General features: G+C 45.9%; 1 protein-coding gene across 1 annotated transcript; it reads right to left on the reverse strand.

The window, feature by feature from the left end:
* Positions 1–1,044: 1,044 nt before the first annotated feature.
* Positions 1,045–16,115, reverse strand: eeig1a (estrogen-induced osteoclastogenesis regulator 1a). Its single transcript, XM_068738352.1, has 12 exons — positions 16,027–16,115; positions 15,671–15,946; positions 6,635–6,755; positions 5,919–5,948; positions 4,475–4,591; positions 4,079–4,125; positions 3,415–3,566; positions 2,479–2,583; positions 1,971–2,166; positions 1,733–1,854; positions 1,427–1,496; positions 1,045–1,090 (listed from the first exon to the last, which is right to left on the reverse strand). The coding sequence occupies exons 2-12, from the start codon at positions 15,811–15,813 to the stop codon at positions 1,045–1,047; spliced, it is 1,149 nt and encodes a 382-aa protein (XP_068594453.1). The 5' UTR covers positions 15,814–15,946; positions 16,027–16,115.
* Positions 16,116–16,201: the final 86 nt, after the last annotated feature.

The following is a 16,201-nucleotide window of genomic DNA, read 5'->3' on the forward strand; positions in this document are numbered from 1 at the left end:
ACGCAGTGAGTATACAGTGAGATTTCAAATAAAAGGCTTCACCGAAAGTTACAACATGAAAAGAAAAGAGATTTAATAAAATAAAAAAGATACGAGACAAATTCTCTTCTCACCAAGACAGCACGCTGTTTGTTCAGACAGTTTCTGTGGTGCTTCAGGATCATTCAAGAGAGACTTTCAGGCACAAAGTGGTTCTGCGGTTCCCTAATCAACAGGGAACAAGTTCAAACAGAAAAACAGAACTGAAGCGACTCAGAGTTTCTGCATCTTTACGGCAGCTTAGTTTCCTAAACTCCTGATCACATTCAGAGTTGAATGTTTTGGCACTCGGTGGAAGTCAACGGCTCAAATCTTGGACCTCCTATTTTTTTATGCAGTTTTTATGGAAACTGCATTAAAAAAACCTGCTTAATCATGTTCTGCTGAGCTGGGCCTCAGTTAGAAGCTGAATTACATTACATTCTAACACAAAGCCGGGGGGGGGGGGGGTAACTCACCATTTCAGGCAGTGTGAAGAAAAAAGAAAGGCATGTACCAGATTAATTCTGGAGAAGCTGCATCGCAAACACATTTTACAATTTTTTCTTAAAGAAAATTAAAAGAAAAGAGAAAGTAAAACCAGTGCTCATCTTTTTTGCTTTTTACGATTAAATTACTAGACGTCATCCTGGAAGGATCGACGCTAACGTTTGCTAGCAGGCATGGCTGCAGCATCCCAGCTCTGCATCGGACAGGATAAACTCTGATGGATAAACTAGCGGAGAAAAAGAAACAGGCAACAACACGGATGCAGGTAAACACACAACAACGCAGTCTCAGAAGTGTTTGTGCATCGGTGCTTCCACTCCGAGCCGCCTTCACGACGTGACGGAAACAGCGGCCCGCCGTGCAGACGAGCATGCCGCCACACATTTTACATAAAGTGCACGATTGGCATGGTTTTCCCCATCATGGCATCAGACCAGCTGAGACTCCAGGAATACCATCCAGAGAAGAGGCGAGACGATCCTGGGCCGACACGCCCTCCCTCCCGCTGGTCTCGCTTCAATGGCTTTCTATCACCACAGGCTCGTATCCACCAGCAGACACCCTGCGTGAATACAAATAGATTTTCATGTGTAATAAATAATAAAAACATGTAATTCTGCAAAGAGAAAACAAAACAAATACTTAACTTTCCATTACTTTTGTTGCATTCTGAGTCACAAATTATCTAATTATCAAACTATACCAGAGGGTTTAATATATATGTATTATATTTAACTGACAGATTTGAGCTTTGAGTCTTCAGACTGCAAACATTGTTTAGAACACAACTTAATCAAGCTCTCATACTCGTCTGTCTTCGTCCCATACTGTCACAATTCAAGAGGAGGAAGTGCTAGACAAAGAGGAAGTGGCAGAACGTCAGCGCGGGGCCTCTCACCTGTTTCCAAGCCGGATCCCGCTGAGAGCAGTGGTTCCGTCTCTGCTGACAAACAGACGCAGGTTGCTGTCTGAAAGCCACAAACAGACAAACTACATCAGCAGCAGCTGGGGGCCAAAACCGGAGGCGGAGTCTAGCCCGAAGATGGTGCAGAGCGCCTCTTAAATACATCAAGGATATAAAACCATGTGAACTGTGTCCTTCAAACAAGCGCGATGTAAATCCCTAACGCACCGTGCTGACACGGCAACTTAAACGAAGAGATGATTATTGATTATTCTGGAGCGATCTTTGTCCCCACGCTACCTTCAGTGTTGTTGATGTCTGCAAAGTTCTGGCTTTGCACGATTTTCTCCACAATGTCATCAGCATCCATGCGAGTGTCGTTCACCCAGGAGGGGTGGCTCTCCACAGAGTCCTGCTTCCTCCTGAGAAGAAAAAAGTATTTTAAAAATACAGCAGTTTATCCTGAACTTCCTCGTTTATTAATCATGTGAATATGAAGTGGGATGCATGTAAATCCCAGACCAGAGTATGCCTCTACCTGGGGGGCCTGTTAGGGGGTAGCACAGGCCACGGAGGTCGAGGGGGTCTCTCTGGACGCCCAGCGTCCTTGTCGCACTCTGTAGTTGTGTCAGCATTGAAGCCCAGCCCTCCAGAGGTGCTACTTCCTGTCGACGTGTTTCTACGATGTGTGAGGTCTGACAGGCTGGAGGAGCAGGAGTGTTCAGTACTGTAGCCTGGGGGGGGGGGGGGGGTGAGAAGATATCAGAGGGTGGAGGGACAGAAGGTGTCGATCTGGGTGGAACCGGCGCTTTAGAGGAGCTTTAAATGTCCTGATCTGTAACGTTAAGCTCTTAGGAAGTGTAATATGGTTCTAATTATTCAGCACATCGAGTTGTTGTTGAACTGGTGCACTTTCAATAAAGTTTTTTACTCGCTCATGAACCCAAGAGAGTCAGCAAACATCTAGCGACTTTAAATAATGAATTTATGTTCTATATATCTTTATGCTCATGGCGTCTAAGGGTAAACGCCGTTGAATCTTGTACCTGAGATCTTGCTCTGCTGGCTTGCATAGCTGGAGTTGCGCGAGTGGCCAGACTGGAAGACGTCTGCAGGGCCGAGATGGTTTCCCTCGGATTCTTCGAGGAGACCTGAAAACAACCAAATCACAAAACCTCGTTCTCATATATTTGTTTTGAGCGGGATCCACCATTTAGATCAAAAGGTCATAATTTAATATCACGGCAGAGATATAAACCTCCGTGAACCAGGCACACCATGAACATCGCCTAAGCGTTGAACACCTTTCATTTTAAAATCAAAAGGAACAGACAGCGTCACGGCCAGGTGGTTTTTCACGCGTGTAAAATCCTCTCCAGAAGGTGTCTTTGAACCATTTCCTACCACAATGAAACACTTCTGAGTGGAGTGAGGCTGGTTGGGCCAAGACATGAAAGAGAGGAATGTAGTTTCAGAAAGCATTTCTGATCTTTCATATTCACCTTGTTCTCATTTCTCTTGGGAATCACTGCGATGACATTTATTTTGAAATTGGATCCAAGAACTGATTTTTTTTTCTTTTTTCTTAAAGGCTTATTGGAGCCCCATACAGCCAAATAAGGCCAACGTTTTATTCAATGTGTTCTCAAATTTCTTTGGACATAAACGTCGCCATTTTTGGAATAAAGGGTTTGATCCAATACCATTTTATTTACCTAAAGCAGAGATCCAGATTGTCTCATTTTATCCCCCCCCCCCCAAAAAAAATCATGAGTATAAACTGAATTAGATTTTAACAAATCCACAAGACCGAGAAAATAACCATCATTTAAAAAAGTTACAATAAAAAAAAAGAAAATCGTAATAAAACTACGTAACCAATTAGAATCTTGCAAGGCTCCTGAGGACTCATTTCAGGAGTCGACACAAACTGCAGCCGGCTGTCAGAGTGGCGTCCAGCACCGCATGGACTTAAGTTATACCTGAGCTGACGATGGAAGGCCGAGGCTTGGCTGCTCGGCCCAGAGAAATCCCTCCCGCCGGCCCAGGCTCGGCCGTTCCCTCCCCCTTGCAGTCCAGCTGTAGGGTGTGTCCTCGTCCTGGGATGGAGATGGACTTTGCAGTGCTGGGAGACCTGCAAGGAACCCCCCCCCAAATTTATAATCTGGAACAGATTAAATGAGCACAGAGCTGCAGTTCTGCTTAATTTGGCAACTTAGATAAGGCTTATATTATTGACGGTGGGGAGACCGAGTCACTGAGTCAAGAAGAACACGGAGCACAGATGGAAGCTCTGAATGGAGCTCAAGAATCTGATCAAAAGGTTAAAAATAGCAAAGACAAACACGTAACAAACAAGTGAACACTAAGGGCAAATAACATAAATTTAAAAAATGTGGACAAACCGAGTGAGATGTGCGGTTCTCTCACAATAAACATTTGCATTTGTCCTTTTTGTCCACGCAGGGCGGCCCCTGGGGGTACAGGCTCAGAATGCGGAGACACAGACCAAACAGGCTTTGCCCTTTGCCAACTAGAATTCTCCTCGTAACCAGTACTAAATTAAATCGAGGTGCTCCAGTCACTGGTTTTAGCTTTAACACAGGAAGGTGATGTCACCGGCGTGCTCCATCAATTTCTACTCACGTTTTAAAACACGGATCTCCAGACAGGAGCGTCATCACAATAATCACCTTTAAGATACAGAGAAAGACATTTTGCCATACAGTTACCATAAATATATACATATATAACAGAAGACTAAACAATGTATTGCCCCCCCCCCGCCCCCCCATTTTTCCTGTGCAACCGATCTCCTTCCTGCACAGCAGCAAATCAGCATGCAGTGTTATCGTCACTGATCCTGACCGGCTCCGCTCAGCGGCTTCTCACTAAATGTTCTTATGGACACAGATATTTGAATGAAAACAGACCATAACTCGTCTCCCTATTTTAATGGTGTTGCCGATAGACGGTCCAGTGAACACACAGCAGTGTCTTTGTCTGCTCTCCCAGCCGCCTGAACGCTGGACGTGTGCTTGCCTTCAGTATGGAGTTGTCCTGCCGGGTGTTCTTGGTGTCGTATCCCTCCAGCAGACAGCAGCGCACGGTGGAGCCAGAACCCGCAAACTCCGCCATGTTGAGGTCGGTGAAGCCCAGCTGAGAGCGAGGAAGAGTGGACCGGTTAACGGAGAGGTTGGCTGGCGTTCATTTTGGGCCCGTGTGTTTATAAAAGAAGAGATCGCAGCAACGCCCATCATTTAGCTCATCGGGCGGCTTTGCATCGCTGACGTCACAAGTTTTAATGTAGGACAGGGAGGAAAAGCCAAGACCGAGTCAAAAGCAGCGCCGATGAAGGCTTTTACAATGACAGTTTACATTTAAGCAGCTGCTGATGATAAAGGTCTAGTGGGTGGTTCGTAAAATGAAAGCGCAAGGAGGCCGGAGCAAATCAAACATCTTTCTCTCACGAGGAAAAGACTCTTCAGAGTCTAAAACACACCTAAAAAGTTGGAATGGCCGTCGCACATCAAAGTCGGAATGATAGTGAGGTGATAAAATGAAAAAAAGATGCAATCAATCTGTTTGTACGTTCACAAAATATGACCCAGAGGCACTTTAGGACAAAAAGCAAGGGGAGGGGGGGGGGAGGGGGGTATAGTGAAGGAAAGCATTACTTTTAAAACAAATAGTTTAACCAGCTACTCTAAACAGAGACTGGCCTAAAATATTAAATAAAAAAGCTGGAAACTCAATGTTTTCAAATACAGGAAACCTTGCAGGACGTTCGTTACTGCCATTTAAAATAAAGCGAACAGACGTTTCAAATCAGGATAATAAACGTAGGTGGTAAATCTCGGGAGGCACTTTAAATCCATTTTACTTTAAACATCTTGTGCGTGTGTGTGTGTGTGTGTGCGCGCTCAACCTTTGTGTGTCAAATCGGAATTAAAGTGACCGTTAGATGCAACAAAGCTGGGATGCTGTGAAGGTTTTCCTCGAGCTACACCTCACGACGGAAAACGCCTTCGTCTGAAATAAACGCGTCGTGTTATTTTGAAAGGATCTCTGAAGCGTTGTCAAGCTGAAGCGGCCCCATTCTTCATTCTCAGAGTTTCCCTTTGCTTTGGGAAGAACTGTTTTCATAGGTGTGTGTGTGTGTATTTGAGGAAGCCAACTTCTAAGGAGGGAAGCAGGGTATATTTAACAAAAGGAAAACTAAATGGAGAATGATTTTAAAAAAAACAAACAAGAGGAAACGGTTCCTGTCGGGCAACATCGGCGAAGGATCGGCAAACGTTTATCTTCATCGTGTGTTTAACCTTAAACGTGACTTCCTGTTTGGCTTCTGGTCTTCCAGGAGGCACGGAAATCAAAAAGCTAATATTTACGAGTCAGAGCTCGGAGGTTTGCAGAGCCCGACGTAAACTCCTCTGTAACTGCTCGTGTTTGTGACCGTGACAGAGAGGGAGGCGCTCGCTCTTACCTTCGTATAGGTTTTCCCTCCTTTGAGTTCCTGCGGGGGGAGGGGGAACAATAATGAAGCCGGTTATCCATTTGATCACAACTTTGTTTTACAAAGACCTCCAATTCCAGGGATCCAATGAGAGAGCTGAAATTACAGGCCGAGGCCACGACTCGCGCTTCCTCGGAGCGTGACCCAGAGGCAGAGTGACCCCGAGACATCGTGACCCCGAGGCAGCATGACCCCGAGGCAGCGAGGACACGGAGCGCCGGCGTCCGGTCCGCACCGGAATAGCCAGAGATTTCTGAGGTGTGTTGGATTGCACGGACTCACTCCGACCACACACCAGGATTGCTCCCACATACATTCCGGTTTTCGTTCATGAATACTTAACAATACATTTCCCTTTGTTTCGGATCAACTGAAGAATCTGCGGGTTATTACCGATAAAACTTCAGACATGATACAATTCGGACGCCTGTGATTACTTGAATCAAATACAATAACACGGAGGAAATGCTCCGCCCACTGCCTTTAGGCCGGGGATCTCCTGCAATCATTGTTTGAGGGTCAGGATCTCATTACCCTTTGTAGCTACCACGTTCCAGAGGATCTGTCAAACACGAGAGCCAACGCCGTCAGCAGCGTTTAAAACGAGTCCAGAAACACATGCTTTGATACGAGGTTTTTATTAATTCTCGTTTTAAGACGTGAGGAGGATGGGATAAAAGGCGTACCTTCCTGACCGACAGCCTGCAGACGGAAGGATCCAGAACTCCAGTGTGGGGGTTGGCACTCATTTTGGACACAAAGGTAAACCTCTTCCTCCATTGCACACAGTTCTCCTGAACCTCCTCTCTGTAAGGAGGAAAAAAAAACACACAGCATGAGTAAAGACATCCAAGTACATCTAAGTGCTTTTCCATTTCTGCCTCCGTCAGAGTTCAATGGTACTTCACAGTGACACTGAAACATGCAAGCTAACCCGGCAACGATCTGAAGTGCGTGTTAATGCACGAGGAAGAAACAAGTCCAGTTTACTCAGACCCTTCCTGACAGTGAGGTCAATCCTAAAGCTTCTCGGAACTTGGCGACACGGCTCTCTGTATTCCCCGTTCGTGACTCAGAGCAAGACATCTTTTCCAGTTATAGCATCCAGCTTCTCCCGGCCTCGTGCGCAGCGTTTGGGGATGAGATCCGTCAGAGCAGCACTAAGAAAACTCGCTTTACTTCCAGCGAATATGAATCACAGACGCGTCATGTTGTGTTTGGGAAACACTGATGATCTAGTTTAAGGGTAGCGACCAGAAAAAGCACAGAACAGAAGGTAGAATCATCCAAGAAGGTCGCCTCCATATCAGGCTCTGCAACAACAACAACGTAAAGTCATCTTGAAGTCTGAGGCCATTGTGTGAATAATCAGTCGCCTCCTCTGTTAGAATCACAGTTACACACACACACACACACACACACACACACACAGCTAAATAGCAGCACCTGCTCCTCACACCCCTCCCCCTTTAACCCCTTCACCATCTCTGCACAATGAGTTGCACTCCTTCTGTTTGTCTCTTCAAACGTAACATTCTGTCAACATGCTGAGAAAAAAACGTCTAACAGAATCAGCTCTAAGTTTCTATTTGCACATACAATGGAGACAATCGCAGTTCCACGACTAAAATATTGTATATTTATGACGTTACCATAAAATGAAATAACTTTATTTGGAGGACACTGTTTTTAAGATACTGTATTAAAATCAGTTTGACAATGAATAAAATGTACGTGTATGTGAGTACACACACACGCGCACACACACACACACACACACCCTCTGATCAGGATCTCCATGTAATTGGTCCTCCAGTGTGTAACGGAGAGCGCTCCCAAACCACATTCCTCCCTCCAGATGGCTTTGTTCAGACTCCATGGAAACCTCACACTTCTCAAACCCACAGGCGCTCTGCCAGCAGTCCAGAGGGGAGGACGCTCACAGCAGAACTCTCAGCCACGGACATTTTTACAAGCCCCGCCGCCTCTTGGTTTTTATCTCACCTGCAACGTTCACACGTTTTAATTTCCATGCAGGAGGGAGTGACATTTAACAAAAATCTGTTACGCAAAGTTCACCAGGTTTTTCCGTCAGGACTGTTTGATAAGAATAATTTATGATGTGCGAGAACTCGTTACCCTCTGAGCTGCAGCAACAAACTCCCTTAGGGGGAAGCAGACTTTTCTTTTTTTTTGAGTTTGCATCTTTAGTTTTGTTTTGAACATGGAGAATTTCTGAGATCAAAACCACAGCATGAAACGTTTCACAGAGCCACACGACGCACGCTAAAACGAAAAGGCCAGATACAAGCAGCACTACAAGCAGGCTGCAGCGACGTCGACAGACTGGACCTGGTGAACAGAAGCGACAGCCGACATGGTAACGCGGCGAAGAACACAGAATACGAAGGCTGGCACTGTGCACGTCGTCCTCGCCGTGGTAACATGTCATTTCAGACAGAAAGCTGCCGTCTCTCGACCAAATTCAACTTCCGAAAGATGAAAAATAGAGAAAAAAACACACGGTTTTACACACAAAGTAGAATCTTCCTTAAAGTGGAGTAGCAGCAGTTCAGGGAAGAATGATTTTCATTATATCAGGAACACAATCTACATTTAGTTCTGGTTAATTTTTAACGCAGGAACTGAGCCCAGTCTGAATGCACGATCTGCAGATGTTGAGTCTCCGGTCCACTGCAGGAGCGTCAGAACCGCCGAGGTCCAAGTCGTTCAAGAAGCTCTCTCCACACTATTTGCTTGGACTCAGGAAAAACCTCCATCGCAACAGTATTAGAAGATTTTCCACACTTCTTCCAATGGAAAGACACATTCTAAATTAAATAAGGGAACCTGGGGGGGGGGGGGGGGTCGGTTAGTAAGTTATTTGCCCGGGGACTTGCTGTGATTAATAGGGGTATTGACTCCCCAGAGCGTGTAATTCTGTCGCTGTGTAGAGTTTGTGCCTCAGTTGTTGCGTAAAACAAGATGGCGACTGATTTGATGACTCGAGCTTTATTAAGGACTGGATCATCCAGGGCTAAAAATGTACGGATGATTTTCATCATGACCACGCAAGCTGTAAACACGCCATTCCTCATTTCGTTAGCTGTATAGCATAATCCCCCATCATTAATAAGCATCGCCCAAGACTTCGGTAAATCATGCTAACGATTTGAAGACTGATGGAGCATTGTCCAGCACCCTAAAATGTAAACATGCTGTCTCTGATTTGACCCCCCCCGACAGGACCCCCAAGCATGTGATGACTCAACACGTCAGCAATGCAATGCTGCAGTATGGGATCCTTATCTCTCATCCTGGCTGAGCGGCTCTTGGGGGGGGGGGGGGGGCATCCACAGCAGAAACACAAACAGTGGATGGGGCAGGGTCGGGTCGCATCGAGGCCTCAGATAAACAGGCCGGGAGCAGAGTGCTGAGGAAGCAGAGCGATCCTGCAGGAGGGGCAGTGACGCAAGGACAGGCCAGCAGAGGAGGAGTCACAGCGGATGTTTCTGGACCCCGGAGATCTTCATCCTCGCCAGCAACCGTTGAGCAAACACGTGCACTCCTGAATAGAACCCCCCCCCCCCTTTCCTTTTAATGAATATTTCATTTATTTGTTACACATTTGTGTAACTGCTATGGAATGAACTGAATAAACATGTTATAAAGGGCAGGTCCACTACGTTGATACATAAAGGTCAACCGACAGGAAGGTACGCCATCATGCCTGTGAAAATATGAGGCGCTATGACGTCATGGTGATGTCGTCAGACTCAGCGTGGCGACGTCAACGGTAGGTTGTTACCCCTTAAGTCATTATTAGTTTATTAATATGCATATATATATAGATTATAGATTAACATGGTCTCACCATGGTAGTGAAAAAAATTAAAAAATACTAGCAATTGTTTCCACATTATGGCAGAACTATTACATGTATTAGGCAACAAAGGCAGTATTTTATTTTATTTCTAGGACAAAATGATGCTTAATATCAACTAGTTCTTGGATGAATCGAGACTAGTTCAAATTAATTATGAAGTTGAAACATCGATTAAACAGAACTTTAGGGAACCCATTTATTGGTTCCATTCAATTCAGAAATTCAGCTCAATTCCGTCACACAATTCCGTCCTCCAGAAGTAACCGTCTGGAGGACGATAAGTGTTTATTACCTGGCCGGACACCAGAGGACTAATGTCCACGGGACCCTCACACCCCATAGATGCAGGCACGCCCCCCCCCCTTAAACACTGTCAGTGTGCTAACGGCTGGAAAAGTGAGATGAAAACAGGAAGCAGCTGTCCAGAAGCTGCTCTTCCCAATCAATTCAGAGCTCTCCTCACAAACCTTCAGACTTCTTCCTTCCTTTTCTCCTCCCCTCTCTCACACGCAAAACCTCCAGCATTACTTAAAGCGGCATTTTCTTTTAGGCAATGAAAGAAGCGACACATTTTATTTTTACGAGCAAACACATTGCAGGTACCGGTACATCGGGTTGACAAAACCTCAAACCAGACTCAACCGGCGGCTTCTTCCTGAACCCACCGGTCGAGTCGTTCTTTAGCGACTAGAAAAGGTGCAATGTGAAATAAAACTCAGGCCCAAGCCTTCAGAGCGTTAGGCCTCAATCTAAATCAGATTCTGCAGGCATGCAGTTCAAATGAATGAAACGTCCTCTCGCACCGATAACCACATATCTTCCTGTGTGCCAGCTGGGCATGTGGGGGCACCCGGCGTGGAATGTACAGAATGGCATGCATGGCTATTTGGGAGCGCAGCGGAGCTGGAGAATTCAACCCGAGTCCCAGAACAAGTGCTGGTGACCGTGAACGACGGACAGCCAGGAAGCTCCGCCCAAATGTCCCTGGTACAATTCGAGGGTTCCAAGAACTGCATCCTGAACGGTCCTGCCGGGAAGCACAACCTGTGAAACAATCGGGCGAGAAAGGAGCTCGGGGCCAGATTTAAGACCTGATGGACAAAATCAAAATGGAAATCCTAGACATCACTACTCTGGCGTTGTACAACCTGGCTCGTTGTAATGTTTGACGTGTTTCACTGCGAGACGCAGTTTACAAGAGTTTAACAAGCCTGCAGAGAGAAGTTTAACATTTAGAAAATCACACAGGGTAGAAAGGTTTTTATCAGGATTTGTATTTGGGGGGTTAAAAGAAGAAGATGGGCTGGATTTTTGTATAAAGGACAAGAAAAGGGAGCGTAAACACGCCAGAGGTGTCGGTGTGATAAAATACCAACGCTCCGTTGTTCTGAGTGAAGGTCTAAAGGTTTATCAGGGATGTGTGTGTGGAAGCTCAAAGGAAAAAAGGGGGGGGGGGGGGGTTTGCTATGTATCAGTTTTCGTTTTTTGTTTTATGGAAGCAAAATGTCCCCAAATAAAAAAAATAAAATGAATGGCCAAAAAAAAGCGAATTAGTGCAACGTGACGGTCGCGTGAGGAATAAATGCCCCAAGAAGAAAAGCTTGAATCAGTGTTTTCAGTGAAGAGTCAACAGCCCATTTGTTGTGAACAGATGTTAGCAATGAGCTCAAGACTTTGGATTTCGCTGCATTGCGTAACCCTGAGGAACCTCATTTGACCTTGGAATATCCACACACAACTTTAAGTGCTTGAACGTGAGGGGGAATGTGTTGTTGAAGCGTCTTACTGGATTGAGTGTGCGTGGCCCGGCGATGAAATTCCTCTGAACAGGAAATGAACACAATCTGTGCACGTTGCCACATCAGAATCTCTCAAGCTCCATGTTGCACACAGTCAACCTCTAAGATAAACTACCACATGAGGGGGGGGGGGGGGGGGTCTTCCATCACACCGACACCTCTGGTGTGTTAACCCTCCCTTGTCCTTGTTCAGTCCATCTCCATCGCTCGTCTTTCCTCTCACCCAGAGTCTGGATGGCGTCGTCGTGGTTACAGCTGGCTTTAAACAGCAAAGGTTCCCAGTGAGCAGCGCAGACTAACAATCGACTGGCTAAATGTCCCAAATGTAAACGGCAAGTCCAAAAACAAGGCGCATCTGACAAAAGGCCGAGCTGACGCACCGCGGCTTTTCTGCCAAATCGAGATTGAAACCATGTGGTTCCCTAAAGGAGGCACAAAGTGGGGAGGAAAATCCGACTGGCCGCAATTAGCGGGCCGCTCCTCGTTTCTGTTCCAGCACCAGTTCTAAAGTGATGCCTTTTGGGCGTTAACTTACTGAGCGGAGAGTCGTCTGTGTGAAACGCATCACAAGCAAGAGAAGGAATTTTAAAAATGCTTTTTTTTATTATCAAAACAAGCGAATAAAGTCTGCGATAGACCGTTCATACTGGATGCGTAAATGTTTGGGGATCTTCCCATATAAATGGCTGGGATTGTTACGTGAAGTGGGATGTGTTGACTTTTATAGCTCAGTCTCGGCCTCTTTCTTTTTTTAAAACAGTTAGAACAGTCAAATTTAGAAGTTGGTTTTCAATTCAAATAAAGGTTCCATAAAGATCAAAGTAAAAAAAGAAACAGAGAATCTACTTGCCCTGCAGCAAACCATTTTCGCGGCGATGAACTCATTAAAGGTTCCGAGGAGAACGAGCCACAGTGCCTGAAGGATTTCCAGAAGCCCCGCGTTGCCTTTGACGACTCCGTTTGCCGGGTCCAAGTTTTAGAAATGTGCAGCAATGCTGTTTAATCTCATATCAGTAAAACTAAAACTGTACAACAACGGGGGGGGGGGGGCACACAAAAAGGGTTTTCTGTCTGCTGGAACGCTCCTTAAAATGGTTACGTCATCAAAAACAGACTAAACACAGACGGGACAGACAAACAGAAAACTGTCCTTGAGGGGTTCGGATGTCTTACGAGCTACAGGAACAACAAACTGCTGATTGCTTGCTTTCCAGAGTTTTATTTCAGATCGCTGTTAATCCCCCCCCCCCCCCCCCCAAAGTTTCCTGAGCCACAACACAGCGAGGCCCGACTGAGCCACGTACAAAGACCCCGTTTGTCCCGTCTGTGACATAATACTAATCTCTGTCCACCGCAGAGCGAGTGTCCCGGCCACCATCGCCTGCTCCTCTGAGAGGTCCCTGTTCTCAGTCACAGAGCTGATAGCTGAGATGGGAGGGGGGGGATCTGGGTTGTTATATAACCTCCTCAGAAGAGGGTGACCTCTGAGGTCAGCCGTTGAAGGCCTCACGGCTGATGACGGCGACTCAGAGGAATGGGAAAGGGATTTCAAAACAATCCAGTTTGTTATTTCACAAATATTCTTAGGAGTTTGCAAACTTTCGGAAAGCAGAGTGAAATAAATCTTATTTGGCCATGAACCTGACGAACGCCTTTTTTCTTTTTATTGCATTACGACATAAACTGGCAAACTTAAACGTGATGTGTTTTCAACATGCATATGAAAAAAATACAACTTTTAAAAAACCTACTAAATTAATTTGGAAGCACATTTAGGGTTGCACTACTTTGGACGCTACCACATGAAGAGCGTGTGACTTTTATGTTAATTATTTATGTTTATACGTTCTTGGGAATTACTGGTTGTGTGTGCGTGTGTGTGTGTGTGGGGGGGGGGGGGGGGGGCTGTCCTCTTCCTGTTTTTCAGTTAAACATGAAGAGAACAGCTGGGATTAAATAAGACGACCGCTGCTCTGTGAGCCACAATGGTGCATCAGTATCATCACCATGGCAACGCGCTTCCAACCAAGGTCCAAAGGTCAGCGTGACTCTTCCTCAGATGCCCCCAGAACATCTGCATCCATTTGTTGCCAGCCAACGGCTAAATTTCAACTCTTCCCCAAAACTGGCAGACTGAACAAATAACCTAAACTGGCGTATCAAGAATCTCACGCAGCGCTCCTGACTTCACAGCACAAACACAAATGCACCGCAAACGCAGGTCACTTTAAAAAGAAATGTCAAAATGAGGCGCAACACGACAGAAACAACGAGTAAGAAGAGGCAATTCAAAGAGCTTTCCATAAGAAACACACGCCATAGAATAAAAAGGTTTCAAATGGGATAAAACAAAAACCAACAACCTTAAAGCTAAAACGGTAACAGGTTGGTCAGTAGATTAACACGGAGGTCACGTGACTTTAAACGGGACTGCTCACGTCTTATTGTTGCATGTCTGAGGGGAATAAAATGGCGCTGAAGCCAGCAGGGCAGAACGTTTCATGTTTTTTCTGAAATTGTTGCCTGGAAGAGAGAGAGCTGACAGTAAAGTCAACTAAAACCAAAACGGGAGTCTAAAATGGGCCGACGGGCTCCATTGAGCTGCGAAGCGTGGAAACATTTCCTGTTTCTGGACGAGTTAAAGAATCTGCAGGAACATGACCTCCGAATTGTTCTGGTCTTTGAACGCAACCCAACGACGATCTCTTCTTCACATATCATTTTTAGCAAAACACCAAGTTTGCTCTTTCCTCACCGATGAAAGGTAGGAAAATGGAAAAATAGCCACGTAAAGAAACCTCATCCAGATGTTCCATTTATTCCATGACCGGGTTTACGTCTCGTTAAAAGCATCCAGGTAAGCTCGTCCAGCAGGACGATGCCACAGGACGACAGGAAGATCGAGCCAATCCAAAGAGGAGGATTTTGACTTCTACCGAGGTCACACAGAGAGCGAGAACATGCATCCGTGAGCTCGGTTTGACGTCTGACCCCCCCCCCCTGTTTAAACATCATCTACAGTACACCTAAATGTGGATCATGTTTAACTTAACCGAGTTCTGATCACAATCCAGGCCCGTGGAAAATCAGGTCCAGCCGTTCAGAGATTCTCTGCCAAGGAAACACTTAGCCAGCCAGCAACGCGGCGGGCCGCTTTGTTTTAATCGCTGAGGTTAGTGCGGGCGCTCAGGCACCAACGGGACGGAGCGGCGGCTTGGAGGAACTCTAAAAACTCAACAGTGTCTGCAGGTCCTTTCGACGCCGCAAACACGGCATGGAGAGAAATAAGAGTTAGTTGTGGGATTCTTTGGGGGGGGGGGGGGGGGGGGGTCAAACATGGACTTTTTTTTTTTCAGAATAATGAGGTAATTAATAATGGCTCAAACAGCCTCCACACGCCGAGATGAAAAGCCCACAAATGAAACCTCATAGCGTCATTTAACAAGAATCCACAGTGGGGGGGGGGAGACACAACTGAATTTTAGAGTGGAAAGTGATTCTCGGAGGATCAGAGCCTGTAGATGAAGATAATGTGAGCTGCTCTGAAAGGTTCTGCTGCGTTTAGTCTGGTCCAGCTGAAGAGGCCGCCTCACAACGGCCCGAGTTTAAATCTGACCCGGAGGAAAACCGGCTTTCATAAAGCAGAAGAGCGGCTCTGGCAGACCTGTTGAATTGTGCGAGCGTGTGAGCAAGAAGAAGAAAAAAAAAAAAGAGGGGGGGGGGGGGGGGGGTTTACGGTTTTAATGATCTGAAAAAGGTTGAAAAAAAAAAAAAAACCTTCTGAATTATAAAAGAAATACTGTACTGTCAATTATTATAAACACATCACAAAGAGGTTTAGAGGCTATATAAAATGCTACAGCCAAGAAAGAGCACAAGCAGGAACATCTCCAGGAAATATTTAGAGTTTAACATAAAGCTCCGTAAATGCACTAAAATGTGCTAGAAGTGCATTGAAGTCTATCTTATGAGAGGAAAAACAATCTACAAATGTTAAATAGTGCCATTAGCGCATGGATGATGGACCGGGTCGTTACCTGGAAGAAGTGGCGACGAAGTCTCCGTCCAGCAGCCGCAGCTTGCAGAACAGAACCCCGTTGACGAAAGGCACCGCGGTCAGTTCCTCCAGCGTCAGATGCGTCTGGAACTTGAATTTCTTCTTTTTCACGAAGAAGGCCATCGTGTGGAAATCGTCACTCGCATGAAACGCGACTAAAACTCACGAATGGACGGAAACGGTGGCAAGAAAAAGGCGAAATGCCTTCAGGAGGTGGTGGAACTCCGCCGCTTCACGGATGATTCAGCGCAAACATCTGAAAAACAAATCCAGCGTGTTCACTAACTGCGTGAATAAAGTGCTACGTTTCTGGGTTCAAAGTGATAAACGACTTACCGGGAGACATGCCGGATAAGTTTGGGTTCATCGCTTGTGTTTCGACCGAATAAAATGACAGAAAAGGACGTTTCTACCACCTCCTCCTGTTTCTTTCGGCTATTCGAGGAGGAACTTTGCGTCATTAGCGTAAAGGTATCTAACGCAGCATCTGACTTCCGGTTTTCATATCTTT

This window comes from Brachionichthys hirsutus, chromosome 4 (assembly GCF_040956055.1).
Source record: "Brachionichthys hirsutus isolate HB-005 chromosome 4, CSIRO-AGI_Bhir_v1, whole genome shotgun sequence".
NCBI classification, from domain to species: domain Eukaryota; kingdom Metazoa; phylum Chordata; class Actinopteri; order Lophiiformes; family Brachionichthyidae; genus Brachionichthys; species Brachionichthys hirsutus.